This window comes from Eubalaena glacialis, chromosome 1, assembly GCF_028564815.1.
Source record: "Eubalaena glacialis isolate mEubGla1 chromosome 1, mEubGla1.1.hap2.+ XY, whole genome shotgun sequence".
Classification (NCBI taxonomy): Eukaryota; Metazoa; Chordata; class Mammalia; order Artiodactyla; family Balaenidae; genus Eubalaena; species Eubalaena glacialis.
This window is the reverse complement of record NC_083716.1, coordinates 189,857,629-189,885,608: the sequence shown is the minus strand read 5'-3', so window position 1 is coordinate 189,885,608 and position 27,980 is coordinate 189,857,629. Positions and strand designations below refer to the sequence as shown.

Sequence of the window (27,980 nt, the reverse complement as noted above, 5' to 3'; positions counted from 1 at the left end):
CTTATTACCACCTTTGTGATCACATTGGGACCAATCAGATAATCCAGAATAATCAAAATCCCTACTTCTATCATATCTGCAAAGTCCCTTTTGCCAAGTACGGTAGCATATTCATAGGTTCTGGGGATTAGGACATGGACATTTTGGGGGGCCATTATTCTGCCTACCACACTGAGGTTTTCTTTTATGATTAGTTATCTATAAAACCTTTTCACAAACACTTCCAGGAGATGGGGTTTTATCAGAAGTTTTCAGAAATTGGCTGCATTCGGAGGATGCAATATCTAAAGACCTAAAGATAATCAGTTCCTAGTATATGAAAAAGTCAAAAAGAGAAAATTAGCCCTGTTAAAATCATCAAGAGGAGCCTATTGTTTGTGGGAGTCATACACCTACAAGCAATTGATGTATTTATACTCTTCCTACCCATAATGTTTTCAACAAAGACAGGACTACTTTTTTAGTAGTTACTGGGTAGTTGGTGAGTATGTTAGTTAGTTTGCTAGTTAGTTAGTAGTTAGTGGGTGGTTAGTGGGGATGTTTTTGGTTGTCAAAATGATTGGAAGGGACACAAGTGGCATTTAATGGGTGGGGGTCAGACACGCCAGATACACCACAATATGAGGACCAGGACTACACAAATTAAGTATGAAATGACAACCCACATGATTTGTGTAGGTAAAAACCTGTTTATAATTACTTAGGCCTAGAAACTAATTCCATTTTACATGTAAATACAAAGTATCTTTTTTCTTTTTTTTAATACAAAATTTTTTTGCATTCTTTTATGCAATGATCATATACATGGTACTACATAATAGAGCGAAACGTGGTTTTTTATTCAGAACTTAACCAAGAACTGTTCATCATTTTGGAAAATTATACCTTCATCAATCATGCTTCCTCAATGTATCAATCAGTACAATACAACCTGCATTGTTAGCTGTTGCATTCATTGTGCTCCTCGGTATACATGCAAGCCCCTCATGACATCATCATGTCTTCCAGTGTAATTGTGCTCATGGATTTACATACTGGAATACATGTTTATTACATATTATTTTGTTTCTATTCCTTTTGCTATTACAATTAGGGCATTATATTTATTTTCCTAAATTTGTGTGTGTAAAATTTTAAATTATCTATGAATTCCATGTTACGTAAGGAAGGGAGGCATAATAAAACATTTGTTATAGAAAGGGAGCCATAGGACTGTGCTGCATTTTCAGGGCTATGACTAGCATTGATCTTCACTTTGGCATTGGTTTTAGGTAGCCTTTGAAAATTACAGATGCTCCTTACTGCAATCACCGAATAATGATGAAGATTTTACTTGCCACTTTCATACTTCAACTAATTTAGTTGGCTGCTTAGAGCTTTCTTATATACAGTGGCTAACGGTCTACAACATGTCCCTCTACTAGACCTCAGGGACTTTTTCTCCAACACTACTCAATCTACAGTTGTGGACTGGGGGGGATATGAGAACATTAAATGAAAGTATTTCATTACACTAGTAATATAGGGTGATGAAATAGATCCCAATTTTTTTAAATAGAGAGGGGTTATGATACCAGTTATCTAGAAAACTACAAGAAGAATTTGGTTTGTATAAAGTGTGTTTTATTTCATTTACACAAACAGCATGCCCATAAAAAGGAGTTAGATGTAGAGTGTTAGGCAGTAGGTGTCTGCAGAAGAGATAATGATTTATTCTCTTTTTTTAAAAACATGAATTAATATTTCGTATTCCTACCCCTAAATTTGGGGAAATAATTTTTCATCTCCTAGAGAATTCTTGGTGTACATGTCAAGTTTTTAGAGGGAAGAACAATTTCTTTAAAAGGAAATATACTGGATAACCATAGGTAAGAGGAGATATACTCATAACCTAAGTATAATGGGGCTTCCATGAAGCCATGCTTATCAACCAAAAAACAAAAAACAAGTATTGCACGAGCCTTGAAAAATGATATATTTACCAGAGTTTTCCTGAAAGGGGCACTACAGGGTAAGTTTTACCTAGCACATCACACAGAATGTTGCCTAAAATTCTTCTTAACATTTCTCTCTCCTCCTAAAGTGCCACATACATGGCCATTATTAAACTTTCTTCACAGTGTCTGTATGTTTTCAAATTATGACCCTTCTTGTCAGCCTCATAGGGTAAGGGGTTCATTCCCCAGGATAACTCCTTTTTTTAAAAGACAAGTCCCCAAGAATTCTGCCAAACAAAATTCTTCTCAAATTTCCAAATTAATGTTTATTACTCATACATCCCAATTGGTTTATAAGGTTTCTGCTCTCCCTCTTAGGCTCTGTCTTAGGGACCATCTCAGATGTTCTGGGCCCTTCTGTACCTCACCAGATTATAATATTTCTTGCATCCTCCCAAATCTGGAGCCAGACCAGAAGTTCCTAAATCTGAGATACTCTATGGTATCTGGGCCATTATAACTGTCACTAGAGTCTACCTCATATGTTTTCCTGTGCTTGTTTTCTCCATCTTCAAGTGCTTTCTGTCTATGAACTCCAAAATCCTTCCAAGATGGACTTTCACTTCTTCAGGAACTAACCACATTAAACAGATTAGGAAGCTAGCATTCCAACATTCTCCTTTCCTATGAATTTGTCATTTGCTTTTGATTTCTTAACTGTGAGACCATTTAAATCTTCATTTTTAAAATCTCTAAAGTATTATTTACCATGAAACCATTTATACAGTCTATTGAAAGATAAAAATTAAAACCTTTTTGTGACTCAACTCTAATTAAATAAATACCCTTTTTTGCCTCTGTTTCTCAGCATATGAGATTAATTATAGTTTCTATTCAGCATTGCCCAAAGGAGACTTTGTATTTGGAAAACATGACTGAGTGTTCTAACTAGAAATATGTGCCCTATAGAGAAGAGTTCTATACAATCTACATTAAAGAGACCACAGGATTCCCCAACCCTTTTGCTCTGATGCAATTTCATCCCAAAGAGTAGTCAGTGGATTGGAGTTAACTGCATATTAGATAGATAGATTAGATAGATATTAATATAATATAACTTATTATATCTATTGAGGACTTTTTGGTCCTGAAAATTCTGCTTTGTTTAGGTAGTTCAACCTCCAGATGGGTCAGCCATTTCTCAGAACTAATATAGTCTCCTCATTATTAATTTGTTGATATCAGCTTTCCTATAACATCTGATTTTGTAATCTACGCAAAAAATTCTGAAACAGAAAAACAAGGAAAAAGAGATGGAAGAGATGAAAGGAAGAAACAATTTCCTATTTATGTTCTTCAGTTGATGTTCCTTTTAAATAATTTTTATCCTGTAATATTGCGTGTGTGTGTGTGTGTGTGTGTGTGTGTGTATATATATATATATATATATATATATATATATATATATATTCAAATGTTTTTTTGGAAAGGACCAAAGTACAAATATAAACATATATACTTACATAACACAGCTATATTTTCTTCTGACCCTTCACATTCTAATCCCTATAAAAATATTTTTCCCCACTCTGGAATAATCTCTTTTACACAGATTGTGTTTTTTTTAAAAAAAAAAAAGTTAAAGCCACATCTATTAAGCTTAATATAAATGTAAATAACTATTTTAGGAGCCTCAAATATCACTATTCTTAGCAGGATGCAAAGGGCCTTATAGTTAAATGGTAATATAATTAGCATTATGCCCAGCAAAAAAACCAAAGCGAAAACTTTAAGGGTGTTTTTAAAGCTACAAGGGTTCGTTTTTTTTTGTACAGTCACAAAATTGCTGACCTCAAACTTCTATGGTTCTAAAATCACTCAGGGAAGGCTGCTTTAGAACATTTAACAGAATGCATATTTGTTCTGTGAACTGATCTGTAAGTGCTATTACTGTTCTACTGTCTGCTCCCCACTCTCTACCAGCAAGTAAGTCTCAGTAGCATTTTGAGTGCTGTGATTGGAAATGGAATAAAATATTTCAAGCACATTAAGATTTATCAAACTTACTAAAAAATAATTATTTCTTGAAGACTAACCTCTTTATGAAGTAATGTTTTAAGTGCATAAACTTTGTAATTTCCCACTAATAGGAAGTCTGTACTTTATAAAACTAAGAATAGCTTGCTTAACATTTACTTATATAATACAGTTGACCCTTGAACTACTCTAGGGTTAAGGGCACCAACCCGCCACGTAGTAGACCTGGGTATAACTTTTCAGTGCGCTCTCGGTATCCGCAGTTCAACATCCACGAATTTGACCAACCTCAGATGGTGTCCTGCTGTAGTATGTGTTGTATTTAGTGGAAGAAAGTCCGTATATAAGTGGACCCACGAAGTACAAGCCCTTCTTGTTCAAGGGTCAACTGTAGTTACTACTTGCCATGCACTATTCTAAGCGCTTTATATACATTAATTCGTTTCATTTTTTCAACAGCCGCATGTGGTAGACACTAGTACCATCCCCCAAGATTATATAGTTAGTGGGTGGAAGGATCTGTCTCCAGAGTGCACACTCTGAATCATTAGACTAAACGGTCTTTCATTTGTCTCTGTTTGGGAAATAGGTATTATTTCTAAAAGCATTACTGAATAGGATATCTTTTTTTATGGATGCAGGTAATCAAAGGTGGAATGAGGGAGAGATGTGCCTTTGGGAGGAATCATGAACTTCTGTCACCACAAAATTTGTGATACTTTGAATTTCATTACCTGAGTCCGTAACTCTTTTTTTTAACGTCTATATATATGTTTCCACGTAAACATGCTGAGTAAATAAGTTTAGGCTTGGACCATGTGTCAATTATCAATTATCACAATAATGCTGTATTTTAATAAACTATCCCCAAACTTAGAATCTTAAATAACAACCATTTATTGTTTCTCCTCTTTGTCGGTAAGCTGGGCAGTTCTGGTTTCAGCTAGCCTCACTCATACCTCTCTGTCATCAGCTGTGGGTAAGGCAGGCAGCTCTGCTGATCTGGGTCAGGCTTGGGTTGATTCAAAATACCTGACCCAACTTTGTTCTACCTACTCTCTCATCCTCCACTAGGCTAACCTAGGCTTGCTTTTATGGTGATGGCAGGGTTGTTGCAAGAGAAACAAGACTGCAAGGGTTCTTGATGCCTAGCCTTGGGACTTTTACACCATCATTTCCATTGACTCCATTAACCAAAGCAACTGACTACACCATCCCAGACTCAAGGAGTGGAGAAATGGACCCCACTCTGCGATGCAAGAAACTGCAAAGTCACATTGTGGGGATGTGGGGGGGATGAGGTGAATAACTGGGCTCTTTTGTGATCTATCTACCATTGCATATGCCATTTCTTTTGTATTATTCTGAAACATTCTAATATATGGTCTATTCCCAATTATTTCCAAGTGCATACAGAACATACAACAATATAGATCATCTTCAAGGCCATAAAACAAACAGTATCAAATTTTAAAAGATAGAAATCATAAAATTACATTTTCAAACCATAACAGAACTAACTAGAAATCAATAACAGAAAGGAGTCTGAAAAATCCTCAAATATGTGGAAAATAAGCAATGCATTTCTAAATAAATAAGTCAAAGAGGAAGTCTCAAGGGAAATTTTTAAATATTTCCAACTACATGAAAATTAAAACCCAACATTTTAAACTGTGTAGAATACAGCTAAAGCAATACTTAAAGAAAAATGTATGGCATTAAGTGCCTATATTAGAAAAGAAGAAAGATCTAAAAACAATAACTTAAGCTCTACTTTAAGAAGCCAGGGAAAAAAACCTAAAGCAAATGGAATAAAAAACTAAATATTATGGCAGAAATCAGTACAATTAAAAATACAACTGAGAAAAACCTACGAAATCAAAGGCAGCTCACACTAAATAAAGGTGAAATGAGAACTTCCTTGAAATATTATAGTGCATTGGTTCTCATACTTAGTCCCAGGACCCCTTTACACTCTTAGAAATTATTGAGAACACCCTTGTCCCCAAATTTAAAACACAAGCATACACAATCACGCATTCCATAGCCTTCATAGAGATATTATCGCCACATATCATGTAGCCTCTGAAAAACTCCACTGCGTACTCATGTAAGAATGGAAAAGGCAAATAATGTCTTATTATTACGAAAAAGTTTTGAGTTCATGGATACTAAGCAAGGCTCTCAGCAACCCCCAGGGGTCCCCAGACAACACTTTGGAGAATCTGAAGAGGAAGATCTCCAAAGGCTTAGGTAGATTGGAATGTTAGAGTGAATTTATCATTTGAGACTTGCTCATCTACCCCTTAAATATATATCCCTGGAAGGGTCCAGAGGACACTCCTTTCATTAAGACTGTGCAATATACATTCATGAGGGGAATCCCAGCATCCTCAAAGCTCTGTGGTGGCTGTTCTTTGCAAGCCAGGAAAGACAGAGGAAACTGCTGCCACTGAACCGCGCTCCTTGAATTCAATAGGGGTAGTGGCAGAGTGACAGGGACCGAGTCGCAACACTGAATTGCCAAAACAGGTTGATGTGGTTGCCATAAAGGGTTGTAAAGTCAAAGCATTAATCAGAATAATTTGGCATAAATATATATCTTTGGCATAGGTAATTGACCATGGTGTCCCTAGGACCGAATTAGAAGGACAACCTACTATAGTCTTAATTTGTAGATTTAACTTAAATCTGACAATGTTACATTGGAGTTAGGGTTTCAGTAGGAATAGGAACTTGCTGCTATAAGAAATTGTATTATGCTAAAGATTCGGTGTGACCAGGCTTTATTGACCCTTAGAGAACCAAGTGCCTTAATGTTTGGTGCAATTTACAATGCATAAGCAAATCCTAGGTAAAGCAACTTCACCTTTTTTAGTTTAGAAAGCTATGGAGGGCTTCCCTGGTGGCACAGTGGTTAAGAATCTGCCTGCCAATGCAGGGGACACGGGTTCGAGCACTGGTCTGGGAAGACCCCACGTGCCGCGGAGCAACTAAGCTCATGCGCCACAACTACTGAGCCTGCGCTCTACAGCCCGCGAGCCACAACTACCGAGCCCACATGCCACAACTACTGAAGCCCGTGCACCTAGAGCCCATGCTCCACCGCAATGAGAAGCCCGCACACCGCAACGAAGAGTGGCCCCCGCTCACGGCAGCTAGAGAAAGCCCGCGCGCAGCTACGAAGACCCAAAGCAGCCAAAAATAAAATAATTTTTTTAAAAAAAGAAAGCTGTGGAAGCAGCACATCTATTGTGCCCAGCACTCTACCACACAAAAAAAAGGATTAAATTCGTTCCTCTCCAGAGAGATGGGAGTTTCTCCCTAAGAATGCTTATGCATTATAGTTCTATCACTTAAAAATAATTTTTTAAAGCTAGTGCCCTTCTAGTGCACAGAGTTGGTCAATTTATTTTGAAACACAAAAGCACAATAGAGGATTAGCTTCCATCAATGTGTATACTATATTGAATACAGATGATTTTGAGGAAACCTCTTTTGAAGAACATTCTATTAGTTTCTGCTAAGTCCCATTTTGGGCCTTCCTGCACGTTGGCCTAGAGGTTTTCCTTTGTCATATTCTCTTAGAACTACAACTTCTTAAAAAAAAAAAACAAAAAAAACTACAACTTCTTACCCATAGCTTATGGAAAAGCTCTGTGGTCCCAACCTGAAATGTGATGCCTCAAATGAACTTAGGTTTTACTGAGCTATTATTCTATACAAATGTAGAAAACAAACAGTTATCTACTGGGGACTGACTCACAAAACTCATATGCTGCTTCTGCCTGAGACAGCCAAAATGGAATGCTGGGGAAAATGTATCCAAATTTTAAGAAACACTGAGACAGGAGCTTAAGGACAACCTTAATAGCTTTTTATTCTTCTCCTAATCTTTAGTAACTTTGGTTTTATCAAAAACTTAGTTTATGGGAGAAAAAAAAAGCAAAAAACAGGGGAAAAAAGGGAAGGAGAGAATTAAGATTGGCTTCAGAGACAATTCAAGCTTGGCTTTGCTACAGATAATAGGTTTCATTTTTCCCTAAATGAATGAAGTAACTTTAAATTCATTTAATTGTTCCAGATCATGTTAATCTGGATTTCCTGGAAAAGAAATATATATTAATGATGAAATTCAGAAAATGTAAAAGGCTTTTCAAACCGTCAAAATAGTGTCTGAAATCAAGGGTATAAATTACTCAACTTTCAACTACCGAAGTCGAAAGGTGATTACCCTTAGAGAGAGATTAATTGTAAAAACCACTTGTGCTGTCAAGAGAACACAGAAATTTACATAATTAGTAAAAAGGACATAAGTTCTATCATGATACTCCTCTACTAAAAAGTATCCAATTGCTGTTTCACTCAGAGTGTATTAGTTTTCTATTACTGCCAAATCAAATTATCACAAACTTAGTGGCTTAAAACAGTGGAAATTTATTACCTTACAGTTCCGATAGGTCAGAAGTCCAGTGAGCTCAGACGATTCTCAGAGTCTTACAAGGCCAAAAATCAAGGGATGTGCTCCTTTTGGAAGGTTCTAGGAGAGAATCTGTTTCCTTGCTCATTCAGGTTGCCAGAAGTCAGTAGTTGTAGGACTGACATCTCCATTCCTTTCTGGCTGTCAGCTGAGGGCTCCTCTCAGATTCCAGAGGCTCTATCTTGGACTTAGGAGAAGGAGGGGATCCTCTGAGCTTAAAGGTTAATTGATTAGATTGGGCCCACCTGAGCCATCAGTGATACTCTTCCCATCTCAAGATCCACACCCTTTTGTTTGGTTGGTTGGTTTCTTTTTTCTTTAATTGAGGTATGATTGACATATAACATTGTATTAGTTTCAGGTGTATGACATAATGTATTTGTGAAAGATTCACACTAGTAAGCCTAGGTAACATCCATCACCACAGTTAAACAAAATTATTTTTCTTGTGATAACTTTTAAGATCTACTCTTTCAGCAACTTTCAAATATGCAATACAGTATTATTAACTGTAGTCTCCATGTCATACATTACATCCCCATGATTTATTTTATAACTGGAAGTTTGTACCTCTTCACCCATTTTGCCCTCCCACATCCAACCTCTGGCAACCACCAATCTGTTCTCTGAATCTATGAGCTTGGTTTTGGTTTTTTGTTGTTTTCTTTTGTTTGTTTGTTTTTACATTCCACATATAAGTGAGATAGATCATACAGTATTTGTCTTCCCCGTCTGACCTATTTCACTTAGCATAATGTCCTCAAGTTCCATCCATGTTGCCACAAATGGCAAGATTTCATTCTTTTTATGGCTGAATAATATTCCATTATATATATATATCCCCCACAATTTCTTTACCCACTCATCCGTCAATGGACACTTAGGTTGTTTCCACATCATGGATATTGTAAATAATGCTGCAATAAATATAGGAGTGCATATATCTCAAGTTAGTGTTTTTGTTTTCTTCAGATAAATACCTGTAAGTGGAATTGCTGGATCATATGGTAGTTCTATTTTTAATTTTGGGGGGACCTCCATACTGTTTTCCATAGTGGCTGCACCCATTTCCATTCCCACCAATGATGCACACGGATTTTGTTTTCTCCACATACTCACCAACACTTGTCATTTATTGTCTTTTTGATAATAGCCATTGTAACAGGTGTGAGGTGATATCTCACTGTGGTTTTGATTTGCATTTCCCTGGTGATTAGTGATGTTGAGCACCTTTTCATGTTTACCTGTTGTCAACGTCCATACCCTTATCACATGTGCATAGTTCCCCTTGCCATGTAATGTAACATAGGCACAGGCTCTGGGGATTAGGACACTGACACCTTTGGGGACCATTACTGTGTCTACCAAAAAGAGGAAAAGGGAAAGTCCTAAAAGGTCTAGAAGATCCTGGGTGATCTGAGCCTCTACTACCTCTGATCTCTTTTCCTCCTACACTTCCCTTGCTCACGCAGCCCTGGCTTCCTCCATGCTGTTCCCTGAACACACCAGGCAAATTCCTGCCTTTGTCCTTGCTGTTCCCTCTGCCAGAGGCTCTTCCCCAGATTCCACTCTAAAAATTTCATCCCCATCAAGTCTTTGCTCAGATCTCATCTTCTTAATGAGGCCTACCATCAGTGCCTTGTTTGATACTTCAGTATTTCTGATTGTTTTTTCCCCATAGCACCTATTACCCTTTAACTTACACTACAACTTATTTACTATGATTATTTCCTGCTGTATCTTTCTGCTGGAATATTAGGTCCACAAGAGTGTCTTTATTCCTCTGATGTATCCCAAGGCTGTAGTACACATTAGGAGCTCTATAAATATTACTTGAATTGGTTGTTGAACAAAGTTTTCCAAATATTGACTGATGGATGAGATTACACATATACGTTCTATGTTCTTTTTGTAGGTCATGTAAACTGCCACAGAGTGCCTGAAATACTGAATCATCTCCTTGATCCTTACTAATTTCTCCTTTTTAAATCAATGACATTACTCAGTGTTTCCATATTTTAATTCATCAAGATCAATATTCCTTTTACTCTGGCTCAAAAGAAAACTTTGAAAAAAAATGACTTATTTATATCTGTCCATTCCCTCTAAAAAATATTTTTGATCCTTTGTGATAAAAGCAAAGATGTACATAAGACTAACACCAAACCTCAAAAAAAGGCAAAAAGAAACAAAGATGTAAAACAGAAGTTGTCTTTATTTCCAAAAGCTTAAATATAGCAATGGCTTTTTATCTCAGATTTTCCAGGTTCTGTTTTTAAAGTTTACTCTAAAACCTTTTCATTTTGGACACTTCTGACAGTCACCACAAGATGGAGGTAGTTTAAGTTAAATATGTTTCTGAAGTATTAGGAACACAAATGATGTTTTCAACAATAAAAAATCTAACTACTTAAATTCCACTTTGAAATTACGCTTCAAAAACTACCTCTGCAAGACTTAACAGCAACTTAAAAGAAACAGCCAGGAAGAGACAGATGGCTTAAATTTATAAAATATCTCTACTGCTTAATCAAGAAATAACCTGATAATTTAAGATACAACCCACAGGCTCCAAAGACACCTGTTTCACTGACCCACCTCAGAAAAAAGTTCTAAGTCCCTTCCCAGTGTCAATATCTCTACTCCAGCACACACTGCCCTAAGGTTTCTCACAGATCGCAGAGACTTGGAGCTAAAGCATGCATATGTGTCCTGGGCCAGAGATGCCTTTTTGTCCCAAGAATTTCCCTATGCCTAAACCTAGATTAAGTGCTGACACAAACAAAATAAAAAATATTTATATGAGGAATTCATCAAACTTTAATGATGTTTAAATATTCACAATTAACAAACATGTGCAGTGATTTATGTTGAGATGATCCTTTGTATATTGTAAATTTTTAAGAAACTTTATATGACCAAAAATAACTCATTTGCTTTATGTTGTTTTCAATATTTTCTTTTCAAATAGTCTATTACACAGTAGATATTTCTAGAGCTGCAATTAGAACCCAGGAGATTGACTTAAAACACTTCTCAACTCCAGTACATCTTAATTAAATGATTTAAAAATCAAATAACCTAAGTTTTAAAGAAAATATACTATAATTCCGCAACACTGCACTCTAAAGAATCTGAGTTTCTGTCCAGTTGCTGTCAGTATATATCTATGTGATTTTAGGCAAGAAATGTGTTCTGTGTTCTTACCTTCTGTTCCAACTGCTCCATAACCTACCTCCCTAAAACTCAGTAGCTTGAAACAACCATCACTTATTTTTATATCTCACAATCTTGTGAATCAGGAATTCACACAAGTTTTGGCTGGGTAATTCTGTTCCACGTGTTATGAATGGACTCCCAGTGATATTGAGCTGGCAGCTGGGCTCTGAGGAAGGGTCTGTGACAGCCTCACTCACATACTTGGTGCCTTGGTTAACTAGAAGGCTTAGTTTAGCTAAGTCCTTTTCCCATTCCATGTAGTCTCAGGCCCTTTCCATATTTCTCCCACAGGGTGATGGGTCTGCTTACCTGGCAGATCAGGACTTCAAGAGACCAAGGTGGAAGTTGCTCGTCCTCTTACAGGCTAGTTCTGGAACTGGCATAGCATCACTTCCCCTGTACTATATTGGTTAAACACACACACACACAAGGAGAAATAGATCCTGCGCCTCAATGGGGAGGAATGTCAAAAGTTTGCACCCATCTTTAATCCATCCCATACTCATTTTTTTAATAAGGGTAATTAGCAAACATATTAACTACATAATGTTTAATGGATGCTTAGTGCATGCCAGACACTATTCTTAGTGATTTACATGTATTCATTCATTTAATCCTAACAATCCTATAAAGAATATACTATCATTATCACCATTTTATAGATGATGAGGCTGAGGCACAAAAAGGTTAAGTAACTTGTCCAAGGTTATACAGTTATCAGACAGACAGGACTTAAAAACAGTCTCAGTCCAAAATCTATGCTTTTAATCTCTATAAAAAGAAAATTCCAAGATTCCAGTAACTTTAACCACTACCTTTCTTTTTAATATATAAATTTTTTTTTTTAATTTTATTTTTGGCTGTATTGGGTCTTCATTGCTGTGTGTGGGCTTTCTCTAGTTGCGGCGAGCGGGGGCTACTCTTCATTGCGGTGCACAGGCTTCTCATTGCGGTGGCTTCTCCTGTTGCACAGCAGAGGCTCTAGCTGCGCAGGCTTCAGTAGTTGTGGCTCATGGGCTCAGTAGTTGTGGCTCGTGGGCTCTAGAGCGCAGGCTCAGTAGTTGTGACGCACGGGCTTAGTTGCTCCGTGGCATGTGGGATCTTCCTGGACCAGGGCTCGAACCCGCATCCCCTGCATTGGCAGGCGGATTCTTAACCATTGAACCATCAGGGAAGCCCCTAACCACTATCTTTTAATCAACCAGTTAGTAGTACAGTAATCTGAACTGCATAGGATATCAGAATGCTTACTGAAATTAATGTAAGGACACTGAGTCAAGAAAATGAGTATCAGACAGATATCCACTTTGGAAAGCTATTTAAAATTATGTCAGAGGGATTATTTTCACCTTGAGTCATTTCCTGTTAATGACCCAGTCAAAATTTTTTAAGTTAAAATAATTTTGATTCAACTTATTTACTAATGTGAGGTGAATTTCCAAAACTGGATCTGAGTCGCAATACCTACACTTCTGCTTCATTAACATCCAACAGTCTTACAAGCTCATTAAGAACTTTAACTTCAATCAGCTTTCTACATCAAATAGAATTCTCAGCCCTTTTCAAGCCTGTCTGAACCTACAATGTCTGCACAACATATACTAGTGTATTTTACTTTTAGTCTATTCCTACTTATTATAGGGATAAAAAAATGTATTGGAAAGTACTTGAGGTTTAAAAGAGTATTCATATTTAAGGCTAACTTTGTAATTCACAGGAGTGTCTTCATGCCCTAAATCACAGAGCTATTGCCAACCAATTCACAGGAAGTTGGAGAAACAGAGACTCACCTTTCTCCCTACTATCATAACATGAGAGTATCCAGTATTATGAACAGAAGGGAAGAAATATACAGAGCATTTGCCATCAAAGTTACACTGGAAATGTGAGATACAGATGAGCTGGAAAACACAAATCTGAAAAAAATACAATCAGAACACAATGTCATCTAGCTCAAGATTTGTTTATGGCCATAAACTTTCCTTTACTTGCATGTTAGAAGATGAATAAAGCTGTGTATCAAAGTTAAACTTTTAAATATCAAAACGCAATGGAAGTTTTTTAGTTTTTTTTTCTAGTATTTTCTATTTTTCTATTATTCTTTCTTCATAGTGTGGGAAAAGATGGGGGCTGGAGAATCAAGAAAGGCAGTGAGACTAAGGCAACTGGGTAAACAAGAGTAAAAAATGTCAGGGGAATGAGGGGAACACTAAGTAAATTAATCATCTTGAGTCCCAGAAAAAAGATCAAAGTCCCATGCCTTATATCTGCTCAATCTCTAGCAACTAGCATAATGAATAAGACAAAATAAACATTTGACAAAAGAATGATAAGAACTTTAAAAGAGTTAGAATCAGGCAGCAAGAGGAAGGATGGAAAGGAAAAGTGCTCTTTAGATTTACAACACTTTATAAAACCTGATTAAGACATTTTGGAGAAAAGGCAAAACAACATTTCAGATGGGAATGAGGGAATTTAACCACAAACTTTCAAGCTAGAAATTACTATCTTTTTAGCCAACAACGGTTTCTTTGCAGAACTTCATCCCCTAAAAACATTTCTACATTTCTTCACTCTAATTGCCAAAAAATATAGTTGGTAACAAAACCATAGTTCTTCATCTACAAAAACATCCAACAACTCTGCACACATACACACAAAAGGAACCACTGTGAAGTTAGCAAGGCTTCCTAGAACCTTACCCTTTCTTAAATTTCAGGAAAACTAATTTCATATAAAAATGAGCAAGACCAAAGTAGTGAGGTCAAATCCCATACAATGTTATTATGAGAAAAAAAGAGAAGAATGACATCCCTATAGACAATGAAAGCACGCCAGAAAGACATCAGTCTAAAAAGATCAAACCTATAAATTTCTGTTTCAAACTGAGCTAAAAGACATCAATAAAATGATACAAGCATGAAATAACAACATAAATCAGAATTAGAAACCTAAAAATGATGTACAGAATTCAGAAAAGAATCAAAAACCAAAGGAAAAATCGTTTCAAAATGAAGACTAAACCAGAAGGCACACAAGACTGAATAAATACAAGAAATAAAGACTTAAAGGAAAAAGAAAGTGAAAAGAAGGAAAACTCAAAAAGATATGGAAAGTATTTTAGTTTCTCTCACCTCCAACTGAGGAAGTAATTTTCAGTGCCACAGCAAGTCTTCCTCATTTTTCAGAGTGCACTGAAGAAGAGGAATACAGTGATATTTCCAAGAGCTGTTAAATTCAGGGTCTTAGTTGACCTGATGAGTCAAAATGTTCTCATGGTTCCTGTTAAAGTGGGGTCATAAGGAAGCCAGGTGACAGAACCTTAGCCCATGTCTGTCTCACAGTAGGCCAGTCACAATATATAGTCAGAGAACTCTTGATCATTTAAACATTGTGCTGATCCACTACACTGATGGCATCACGTTCATTGAACCTGCAAGAAATAAGTGGCAAATACTCTGGACATTCTGGTAAGGTACACGTATGCCAGAGGGCAGAAGGTAAACCACAACAATTCAGGTTTACCACATTGGTGAAGTTATGAGTCCAGTGGTCTGGGGCACACTAAGACACCTCTTCCTAAAGGATAAATTATTGCACCTTGCTCCTCCTACCGTTAAAAAAGAGACACAGCACTTGGTAAATCTCTTTTTGGTAGGCTTCTGGATTTTGGAGACAACCCAGTATCAATGTGAAAGTGCTTCAACCCATTTCTCAGGTTACTTAGAAGGTTTCAGTGGAGTCCAGAGTGAGAGAGGGCACTGGAACAAGTGACTTAACACCTAATCATCAATTACATCATAGCGTATGAAATACATGACCAGAGCTGTCCCTCATAAGCTCGGTACTGTCAGATCCACGAAGCCCTGAGACTGGGCCAGCATAACAGTAACCCATGGCACATTCAGGTTGGGGCACAATGAGGTCCACAGGCTCCGTTTCACGACAAGGTGACCCAGAAGCCCATGTCACTTACCTCCAAGACACTGAACACCTCTCCCTCAACGCAAAATCTATGACTTGAGTTCACTACCATCAGCTGACAGGAGAAAAAAATCCAGGCTTGATTTAGACAGATCAGCTTGATATGTTGCTGTAAGCCAAACCCTGACTGCTGCCATATTAGATTCGGAGTGGACTTGAATGACAGTGATGAGGGGAAAATCCACCCAATGGGCTGAGCTTCAAGCAATAAACCTGGTCAGCACTTTGGTCTACTGATGTGATGTCAAAATTAATGCTCACCACAGACTTTATGTCAACATCTTCCTAGTTATTTAGCTTGTCTGAGCACATTCTCTAGTCCACTTCTCAGGAAGCGCTCAAAGGAAACATTTCCTGAATTCTTGCATATTGATATTGTCTGAGCAATGACTTTTATACTTAAAAATCAGTTTCATCAAAAACATACATGTAGATGCAGAGAAAAGGCTGGTGGTTACCACAGGGGAAAGGGGGGTGGGGGAAGGAGAAATGTGTAAATGGGGTCAACTGCATGGAAACTAGACTTTTGGTGGTGAGCATGCTGTAGTGTATACAGAAGTCAAGTTACAATGTTGTACACATAAAACATAGATTATAAACCACTGCTACCTCAACTTTTTAAAAGATCAGTTTTCTTAGATATAAAATCTGCTCACATTTTTTTCCAACAAATATCTTAAATGTATCATTTTCTCCCGGCACAGTACTGTATTTAAGTCTTGCTTTTTCTAAGTCACTGTTTTCATCTAGATAGCCAAACCCAGTTTATATCTGGGAAAATATTCTTAGGTAGACAAGATGTTCTTTCAATATGTAGCTCCAAATATTCTTTTTCAGCATTCTTCATATAGTTTTGTTCAGTATATATATTTTTTTAATCTCTAAAATGTCACTTTTCTATAAATCCTTTCTATACCTTTTCTTTCTGATTTCTAAAGCCATCATCCTTTTTTACATTGTATTTCCATAAGGCATTATCTGTTGTTCATCTACTTTGTGTGTATTCTCGTTTAGTCTTCATTTCTAAATTTTTTCCCTTTATTTCTAGTATTTTCCCAAGTTCTTCAAATTCTGATTTTTAGTATCCTTTCATATTTTGCAGCATTTCCAAAACATCTCAGAACCTATTTTTAAATAACAGTTCATAATTTTGATCTATTTTATGTGCATGCCTTTCTGGTGTGCTTTCAATGTCTATGGGAAATTTTGTTCGCTATCCTCTTTATTTTTTTTAAACAACTTTGCATGACTATACTTTTTTTTGGTTTTTTTATTTAGTTAGTTTTGGCTGCATTGGGTGTTTGTTGCTGCATGCGGGCTTTCTCTAGTTGCGGCGAGCGGGGGCTACTCTTGGTTGCGGTGCATGGGCTCCTCATTGCAGTGGCTTCTCTTGTTGCGGAGCATGGGCTCTAGGCACGTGGGCTTCAGCAGTTGTGGCTCACAGGCTCTAGAGCACAGGCTCAGTAGTTGTGGTGCACGGGCTTAGTTGCTCCGCGGCATGTGGGATCCTCCCAGACCAGGGCTCGAACCCGTGTCCCCTGCACTGGCAGGCGGCTTCCTAACCACTGCGCCACCACAGAGAAGTCCCATGACTACAGTTTTACGTTACTTACTTATTTTTGTGTGAAATCAGCTTTTCTGAACTTTAAAATGAGGCTTGTTTCAAGGTAACTTTTCCAGCTTCACAGATTCTACTGTTTTTGTATAGTATTGGAAAATGTGGCAGTTTGTTTCCTCAGATTTTCCTGGCTTTTACTTTTGTTTTGTATTTTTGTTGGTTTTATTGTATTTTTTAAGTTGAGATACAACTGACATATAACATTGTATAAGTCTGAGGTATACAAAGTGTTAGTTTGATATATTTATGTATTTCCTGGTTCTTTTTAAATAAAGGATGTGATGGATACAAAGACAGGTAAGATACAATACTGGGTAAAAATAAGGAACCCAAACATAGCGAACAAATATTTTTAGCCAGAAAGCAAACTTCATGCTCCACAGAGGTTTACGGAAATAAAATGCCCTCTCAAAAATAAAACCCACAGCCCTTTTACAAAAATGTGTATAGCTCAAATACAAATCCAACAGTTTAATAGGAAAAGTATCCAGATCTACCTTGAATTATTGAGTTCTGTATGTAAGGAAACAGGATATAAAATATACTATTTTAAGGTGGAAAAGACTTTAAAAGTTTCAGATGAAAAATACTCTATAAATGTAATGATAAATGGATTTTCATCCATGCCAGTACATTCCTCAGTTTCACTTCATCTCAGAGAACTAAACAAGTATTCAATGGTAGTTTGCTGTGATTTAAAAAGGATATCAAAACCTTCTATACAATGTGTTATTTTAGTTATTCTTTATAAATATGTATTAAAGATAAAGAAAGATGCAGATTACCTAGGTACATGTATTATGGTGAAATATCATGTCAATTAAAACCTCCTTTTCATACAAGTGCCAGCTTGATGAGGTTCTCACTGGCCAAGGAGGATAATTCGAATAAAAGAGTGATGACTGCAAGTGACTGAAACAGTGAATTAAAAAAAAAATAAAAAGCCGTAAGTGCATAGTGATACCAAAGGAAAAAAAATTTTAACTCAGGACAGCAGTGGAGGTTGCCAGGGCACCAAAAATAACTCTGAAAACTGATAAAGGAAACGAATTAAATATTTATCCTGCTATCCTGGTATGAATGTATTCCATGATAACCAAATAGCCCTAATGGATGGATGGAACAAGGTTCTTCTATATGAAAGAATTCCAACTAATAAATGCAACAGGAATGATAGGTTTGGAAAATCCTCAATGTGCAAATCTTAATGAAATAACTGATTCAGGCAAGCATCATTAATGCATGCTTTTAAATACATTATGTAAAAAGTTTACGGGGAACTTTCCAATGATGGTGTTTGGCTTTTGCCCACATGCCCAATGAACAACCTGAGGACCATTAAAAGTGGGACAACCAGAACTAAATGCCTCATGGTTGAACATAAGGTACACCATACTACTATCAAGTATTCTTGCTCAAAAAAATGAGATTGCAGAATCTAATTAATCTTGTCTAGAAATAACTTCTAGGATATGGGCCAAATGACAGAACTAGTTAAACAAGAAAGCTATTCCTGTTTAGATCAAATTCAGTCTGTGGGACACTCTTGAGGCAACTCTCATGGTTCCTTCAACAAATCATGGTGTACTGAACAGTGGGGAAGAGCAGGGGAACTCTAATTTAAACTTCAAGACACTCCAAAGACAAAACCAAATACACTGTGTAGACCTAGTCTCGACAGAGACTCAAACAAACCAAACATAAAATTCAACAAATTTTGGAAACAATTGGGAAATTTTTAAAAGGACTGGATATTAGAAATTAAGAAAATAGTGACTGTTATATGGTTATTAAAGCTGGATTACAGGTGGATGGAGGTTCATGACATATTTTCTCTATTTCTGCAAAGACTTCAAACTTCTTGTACTAATTAATAAACCACCCTTTCAAAAACTGCTCAATACATATAATTGACAAGTTTATTATCAAGAAACTTCAGCAGGTTTTTTAAAAGACTGTGTTGGTTTTACAAGACTGAAAGATGACAATCCATGACAGGACAAATATAAACAAGGATAATTAAAATATTAAATACCATCTAAATTAAAAGACCATAATTCAAATTGTTGATTATAATCTTTGTGTCTTGTTAGAATCAGCTGTACAGTTACCCTTCATGATATTCACCTCACCAACTCATGAAGACTACAAAGCCTCACTACAAACTCAATTACATAAATTACAATAATCAATGAGTTTTTTGCACTTAAGCATGCACTGTCACAGAAAGCACAAAATCTTATATACAGGGATTTTTTGTTCCTTTAAAATGTATCTCAAGCATCGTTTAAAGTGCGAGCTACAAATATGCTGTATCCTTTAAGAAAAAGGCTTCCAAAGGAAGTATGAGACAGCTATACGATACTGTCAAGAGTGGTTATATAACTAACCGAAGGAAACCCAGCAGTACCCTGCTAAGTCTGTTTTATTGTGGCAACCTTCTCCTTTGTAGCTGAGTTCTTAGCTCTTACTGTATTACCAGCCAAACATGTATTCCATTGCTTTGGATACAAGACTTTCATCTTTTTTTGGCGTTTGTCTATCAGAAATAACCTATTAAAAAAAACACACACAATTGTAAGGTTATGGTTTCTTTAGTATCACAGTCAATTCTTCAGTTAACGGCTAATTTAAAAGTGCCAAACACTAAAGTGGATTTGCAGCAATAAATTGTATATTTAAAAATTAAAATATAGGCTTAGTTAGAACATCCTTATGCTTTTAAGAATAACAAAATTGTATTCCTTTGGCAAGGCAAATTACATCTGCTCCTTAAATTAGTAAACTGAACAAACAACACAAAAGCTAAAAGAGATAAGGACTTTAAAATACTGGTTTTAAAAAAAAAAAAAACTAAAGGGAAAAATTAAACCAGTTCTAGAATGATCCCCAAATTTCAAGGGAAGTCAAACTGCCTTACTAAAGTGTTTTATTTGCTAATCTCAGGACCTGTGTCTGCAGCTAGGCAAGTTCAGAACTCCTGGCTAATTAAGCAGGCGACAATAACATACTGAATGACAGTCATAATACTTCTAGCATTCTTCAATGAATATAATGAACTTTTCCTTTAAGCTTTTTTGAAATGAGAAGTTTTGAAATGGGGACTGGTCAATGTTTTCTTTTGATAACCAAAGCTACTTCCAACCTGAGGTTCTTCATTTGCGACACCATCAAATTTAGTTATCAATTTAATAGGGATTTAACATCCCCTCATGCCAGAGACATCCACAAGAGAAACTTTTTATGTATGCAACATACCTCAGAAAAAACTAAACTAATTAACTCTCAAAATGTTTTTAAAAATGGCAAAGAATTTTTTTTAAAATTCAAGATAAATTTCCAACTGGCTAAAATTCTAATTTTTAAAATACGAAATTTAAAAATGCAAAGTTTATAGGTTTCATCAAGCCAATCAACTTCAGTAGGAAATATTTAATGGCATACAAATCAATCCAATGAAAAAGTTAAACACGCTAAGCATTGCAGCCTTTAAAGTATATTCTTTTATCCAATCTTTAAAATACCTGATAGTCACTAGTAGAAGCTTTGTATGCTGTAGCAAGAGGTCTCATGGTAGAAATCCTAGGAGTACTTCCAGGTTGGGTTGGTGTACCTAAGGTTTTGATTGGTGGTGTAAAGGCAACAGATGGAGATGATAAAGCACACCTGTCACTGTTTTCCATAACGCTCTAGAGAAATAAAGACAAAGAACTTCTCTGTTTATTAACATAATACATATCATCCACTATTACATCCTACTTACAAAGAAAACTTCATTAAAAGTAGCGTACTTTATTTAATTAAACTTTCAAATAACTTTAGGCTTGATAAAACAATATGTGCTTCTTAGCTAGCATACGAGATCTAATGCTCAACCAGAAATCTCACTTGAATGACCTCAAATATCCTGAAGAAAACTATCGACTATCAAGAGTAAGAATCTCCTAACAAACACTACGGAAAATCAGTAAGAAAAAAAAAAGAATTCTTAGGGAAACTGAGGGGTGTGGGGCATCAAAGTCCAGTGCTTTTTAGTATCCAGTAAACCCAAATTTTCCTCTAGCCTCTGCAAACATCTGCTACAGCACAACGTAATAATTACACAACTACTCAGTAATCCTAGATTATGATAACAGGAGCCATGTCTGCTTCGTGCACTAGTGTGTATACATAAGTCCCAAGCACACTGCCTGGTAGGTAGCAGAAGTTCACATAGATATACTTAAAGAATGATCATGATTTTACAAGCCACGAAGTTTAAATTGTGCCCAGTATTATTTTATCAGTATACAAATATATAATAATATTTAAATATTTTAAAGTAGAAATGACTAATAAAAAGCTTCAGCTTTTAGAAGTTAACCCTCAGTTACCATTCATATGAAATATTTCATTCTGAAATAGCACCACTCCTTTCAGGTAAAGAATTTGATGTTGCTTTGCACAAAAAAGGGAATGGGTTAAAAGTTAAAAGACCTAGAATGCAGGCTTCACCTTAACAACTCTGGGAAAGTTACCTAATTCCTCTTGGCCTCTTTATCTGTAGAGTGAAGGGGTTGGGATGTATTACCTCTAAAGTCTTGTGACTAAATATCTTTGACTTACCATAAAAGAGTGCTGTAACATCATCCATCACATTTTAAAAAATAAGAGGCAAAGTGAAGCAAAGTGACATAACCACCAATGTTAGTACTCAGACTTGTGCACTGCATATAAATTAAACTGTTTTCCTTACATCAGCAATAACTTACTTTATCTATACATGGTTTTACACCAATCATGATGGACTCTCCAAAAATTCTCCCATCTTTGCTTAAAGCTTTCCGGGCCTGCAGTTTAGATTGATAACGAATATGCATCCAATTTCCTGTGTTAGACATCTGTAAAAAATGAAGTTTTCTCTTAAATTAAAATACAAAGTATATAAAATTTAAACTTAATGAGTTCTATTAGAAAACAGAAACATATGAAATAAATCTGCTTCCACTTTTTATTTGATGCCCTGTAAAAAGCTGTATACTAGGATTCAACAAAAATCCTATTAAACAATTTCAATACATTTCAATAGTTCTCAAATCTCTTATATAAAGAATATGTGACAAATATTCTCTGAAAGCAAAGTAATTCTCAAAAGATAATGTTTCTTATAGAAAGGTCTTATCAACACTTGCTATGAAATTTTTTAAAAACTGTATTCATCAATCTGATTTTGTGTAGGAGTTAAGTCAATTTCTAGTAATAGAAAAAAGATTTGTTATTTATAACTTGCAAGCTAAAAAAGCTCTAAGAACTCTAAGTCGGAAACATCTCCCTTTTCCTTTATCCCCAATAAAACAAGCTCAAATTGGAAAACTTGGCATGATCTTTTTTAAGAGACTGTGAACTATTTTTAAAAGGGGGAAGCCTGAAAACTCTCACTCTCTTGCTTATCTTCTCTCTTTATCCCTTTTTATCAAATACTATGCAAGTACCAGCCTTCCAAACTCCGACAGATACATCCTATGAAAACTTTAAAAAAAAAAGAAAAATTTTTAAGTTTGGAAAAAAAACAGACAACATTCAGCAGCAAAGTTTTCCCTCAATTCACAGGTTATCTTTCCTCAGCCTAAATCTTGAAGTGAAAAAAATTAAGACTTACCACATGTTTTAAGATATTTCCATACTGTGCAAATTGTAATAATATATAGGAAGCAGATGCTTGAGGAAACCTGGGGTTGGGGGGGACAAAAAGTTGTCCAAAAAGTCAACTTCGATAACACAAATGCAAATTACCTTACAAGTGTTTCACGATAAACTCCCCGTAACTGTCTAGTCATTAATAAGAGACCCTGATCATCCTGTTTTCCCCTATATTAGCTAAATCTATTCATTTGCCCATCACCCAAAAGCAAATTATGTTAAAATTAGTTTTGACTCAGCCACTTTTCTCCATCCCCAAATTCCACCTTCTACTCTCACTGTCATTATCACAATCCTTAGAAAAGTACTATGAAGTTACAGTTCTGTAAATAACTTATTTTACATGGGTGGGTATGGGTGTGTGCGTGCGTGTGTGCACATGCATGAGAGAGAGAAAGTGAAATGTTGCGATACACTACTATGGTTATTAAAGGGGAAAGAACATTAAATTATATAGAATCATATCAATATATATTGAGCACTACCTGAAAATTCAGAAATGTATTCCTGAAACAAAAATAAAGTCAGAACCAATATCAATGGTAAACAATCAATTAAAAGGATGGTTACCAAAATTTTAATAGACATATCTCTGTATGGGAAAATTTTAAGTGATTTTTACTTTCTTCTTTACAAAGTTCTATATGCTTTGAATATTACAATGAGATATAACTTTTATAGTCCAAATAATAAAGCTATTTTCAGCTTGAAAATCTGGAGTTTCCTTAACCAGTAACTTCAGTTATCTGGAGCTTGGATTAGAACCCTACAGGAAAAAATGTAAGTCACAAAAATAAATGAGCAACTCCACACGTTAAAATCTATGTGACTAAAATACTCACTGCATTCAGGATTGGAAATTTATTTTATGTTACGTAAATTTGGATATAAGATTTCTAATCCCAAAGAAAAACAACAAATGAGTCAGGGTGCCTACAAAGCAGAACTAAAAAAAAATTAAAATGAAAGGGAGAAATAATGGTTGCAAGTGATGCAGGCACTTGAGAAATAAAACATAATTCCAAGAGTCTAGGACCACTCTGAGTAGAAGCAGTCCAATATCCTGTCAAAGAATCACCCTACAACAATAAATGATATTTCATGATGACCCTGAGTCAGCAGGAAAAAGTTAAATTATCAAAGGAAGAAGATATATAATGTATTTTAGATGTACTTCCCTATAGATAATCAAAATAAAATATTTTATCCCTTAGAAGAAAATGTTTCTGTTCTTGCAATTAAACTTATATGCAGGGTTACTGAAACATAAAACCAACAGAAAATAAACAGCTGGGAAAGTGTACATCTTAAAAATGAAGGGCTAACAGAAGTACTTCAAGTAATTTATCCAATTCCTGAGGAATCTTAAAAGTGACACCATTACTACTGAACCTGAAAAACACTTGACAGTGGACAGACACATTCAAAAACATACAGCCACTTACTTCACAAGAGAATAAAAAAATTTAAACACATAAAAGGGAAGAAAAAAAAAGAAGCAGCAGCAGTCAGCCCAACTGCTATGGACATATGGCTGAGCATGGGCTTTCTGGAGAACAAGGGAAAGCAATGACCCTGCTTATTACCTAAACAGAATCAGTAACAAAGAATCTCTCTGAAAGGTTACACAAAAAACAGGTGGCAATTACTGCCTTTACAAGGGAGAAAAACTATCTGGGGGAAAAAGTGGGAAGGAAAACTTTTCACCATATTCTTACACATGCTTCTGAATTTTAAATAAATTGAATATATAAAGTCCACTAATATTTACTGTGCATTGTTCTTCCTTCAAGGAACTCATATGTTTTTATATTTTTTTAAACCCCAAAACTAAATATAGTAAGGTCCAGTAACAGTATGACACCACACTTTCAGAAACCAACCTTATGTAGTACAGTATAAACAATCACAGCCTGAAAATAAAAGACCTGGGTTTTCGATGAAGCTTTACTAATAACTAGATGTAAGCCTCTGAGTAAATCACTTAATCTGTCTATACCTCAGGTTTCTCATATGTAAATGATTCAATATGATCTCTAAGACGCTTTAAAGTACTTTATTAGATCTAAAAATCTATCCAAATGCATCTAGGACTGTCATGCACAATTTCTATTAATATTCAATATTCTGTAGCTAGAAAGTATCAACCCTGTGACACAGTATGCATATATATACAAATGAAATTCAATCTGTTAGTTCAAAACTGGTTAAGCCCAATATAAGCATAGACACAGTCACAACAAAGAGAGAAAGGAGCTTCCTAAGTCTAAAGGGACAACCCTCTTCCAATATACAGCAAATATGCTGAAGAGAAGATAATCTGAGAAGAGGCATACAGATAAATGATGGAAAAACTATTAAAAATCAAACATTACTTAATAATATACATGCTGAAATGTCAAGGTAGTATGTACTGATGTCTGCAACTTACTCTGAAATATACCAACAACAAAAAAGATGAATTAATGGTAGATAAAACAAATGTAGCTAACTGTTAACAACTGCAGAATCTAGTGATGGGTATATATGGGTGTTTGCTGTGCAGTTGTTTTAGTTTTTTTATATGTTTGATAATACTCATTAGAAAATATTAGGGCTTTTTTTTTTTAAGTAAATAATCTAGAAACCTTACCCGAACACAGTCACCCAAGTGTCATCGAGGTGATCTTCAGATGTCAAAGAATCTCCTTGAGTATAAAAAGGATCCAACTGGGCAGGAGATAATGTTGTCTTTCGTGGTTGACCAATGTTTGCTGGACTAAACATACTTTGCCCTATATTAGTATATTTAGTAAGTTAGTTACCAATACAAACATCTTGATTTAAAATATCAAAGCTTTAGTTTTAAATGGAAAAGTATATTAAAAGTTGGCAATTCCATAAATAATTCAAAATACACACTATAACCAAATGATAATTATACACTACCACACAATTTGAGAGGAAATCATTAAAATTTGAGCATAATTTATGATTTTGCAAATGTTTTATTATGTATTATAAATTTGCTAAATGTTTTATTAATTTCCAGTTAAGCCTACAGCAGAAGGATCTCCAGTCAACCTCAAGGACTTCTGTTGGACTCATATTCCAAACCTACTACTTTCATTATGACACCTCTGCCTTAAAAAGATTCAGTAACTCCTCATTACACACAAAACAAAATCCAAATGTCTTGGTTGGTCTCCACAATATAGTTCCAACTTTATTTTTTCAATATACCCCTAAACAGTATCTACCCTAGTCCCTAAGATGTGAACGCAGTTTTCTTTTATTCAGGTCATTTCTACCTGAAATGTCTGATTCTGTTCTTTCTTTTCTTATTCTTCAACAATAATTACCAGTTAATGAGTACTTCACGTCCAACATATCAAGCTAAACACTTTACGTGTTCATTTTACCTCAGAGGCTCTGTCCTACTGAGACCACACATTTCTGAGAAGCAGAGACTATTTCTTTTCATCTTTGGAGTAGTAATAATGATTCACATACAAGAAATATTTTTTCAGCACTTAAATGTACACCAAGCATTATTCTAGGTATTAAAGATACAGTAATGAACAAGTTAGACCAAAGGGGGAAAAAATCTCTAATAGAGCTTAAATTCTAGTGGAAGAAAGACAAGTAAATACCTAGTATGTTAGAAAACAGAAAATCTTACAGGAAAAAAATAATAACAAAGCAGAGAAGGGTGAAAAGGAACATGTATATACATAAGGGTTAATATCCAAAATATATAAGAAACTCATACAATTCAATAGCAAAAAACAAACACAAAATCAATCCAATAAAAAATTGGGCAGAGGAACTAAATACACTTTTTTCCAAAGACATACAAATGGCCAACAGGTACAAAAAAAAGGTGCTCAATATCACTAATCATCAGGAAAATGCAAATCAAAACCAAAATGAGATATCACCTCATCAACAGCTATCATCAAAAAAAAAAGGAAGAGATAAGTGTTGGTGAGGATTTGGAGAAAAAGGAATCCTTGTGCACTGTTGGTGGGACTATAAAGTTGTTGCACACACTATGGAAAATAGTACAGAGGTTCCTCAAAAACATTAAAAATAGAGCTACCATATGATCCAGCAATCCCACTTCTGATCATATATCCAAAGAAAATGAAAACAGGATCTCAGATATCTGCACTCCCATATTCAATGCAGCACTATTCACAAGAGCCAAGATATGGATACAATCTAAAGGTCCATTAATAGATGAATGGATAAAGAAGATGTGGCACGTATATACAATGGAATGTTATTCAGCCATGAAAAAGAAGGAAGTCCTGCCATTTCCTACAGTATGGATGGATGTTGAGGGCATGATGTTCATGATGATAAGTGAAAGAAGTCAGACAGAGAAAGACAAATACTCTATCACCTCACTTATATGTGGAATGTAAAAAAGGCAGAACTCACAGAAGGAGTAGACTTGTGGCTACCAGGGGCTGGAGGCTGGGGGATACAGGGAGTTATTGGTCAAAGGGTACAAACGTCCAGTCATAAGATGAATAAGTTCTGGGGATCTAAAGTACAGCATGGTGATTACCTCTAATAATACTGTATTATATACTTAAAAGCTGCTAAGAGAGTAGATCTAAAGGTTCTCACCACAAGAAAAGAAATGGTAATTAAGTGACATGATGAAAAATGTCAGCTAAGACACTATGGTCATTTTGTAATATCAAAATGACCAGAGTGTGTATCAAATCAACACACTGTATACTTTAAACTTACACAATGTCACAATGTCAATTATATCTCATTAACTCTAATAAATGTTAGTTTCCCTTTATTATATCCATAAATTAACCTGTAACAGAAGACTTACATGTTACTCCAAGAATCAAATGAAACTTTAGGTAGACAAGAACTCACAAAAGTTAACTGTTTTAATATATAACTTCAATACTATAAATGATGCACTTGGTACAATTATTCTTTTGCATCAACAGCACAAATATATTCAGTCAAACCTAAAATAAAAGACTTCCAGGAATGATGTCCATTCTCTTGCCTC

General features: G+C 35.5%; 1 protein-coding gene across 5 annotated transcripts in view; it reads right to left on the bottom strand.

Moving 5' to 3' along the window:
* Positions 1-19,217: 19,217 nt before the first annotated feature.
* The window catches only part of NUP35 (nucleoporin 35), a 35,413-nt gene continuing 26,650 nt past the window's right edge, over positions 19,218-27,980 (bottom strand). For all 5 annotated transcript variants that reach the window (XM_061202921.1, XM_061202942.1, XM_061202949.1 and 2 more), the window contains 5 exons: positions 25,587-25,728; positions 22,914-22,983; positions 22,027-22,155; positions 20,800-20,964; positions 19,218-19,828 (listed from right to left, as the gene is read on the bottom strand). In XM_061202921.1, the coding sequence (XP_061058904.1) occupies positions 19,751-19,828; positions 20,800-20,964; positions 22,027-22,155; positions 22,914-22,983; positions 25,587-25,728 (584 nt within the window). In that variant the 3' untranslated portion in view covers positions 19,218-19,750. The remainder of the gene's footprint in view (positions 19,829-20,799; positions 20,965-22,026; positions 22,156-22,913; positions 22,984-25,586; positions 25,729-27,980) is intronic.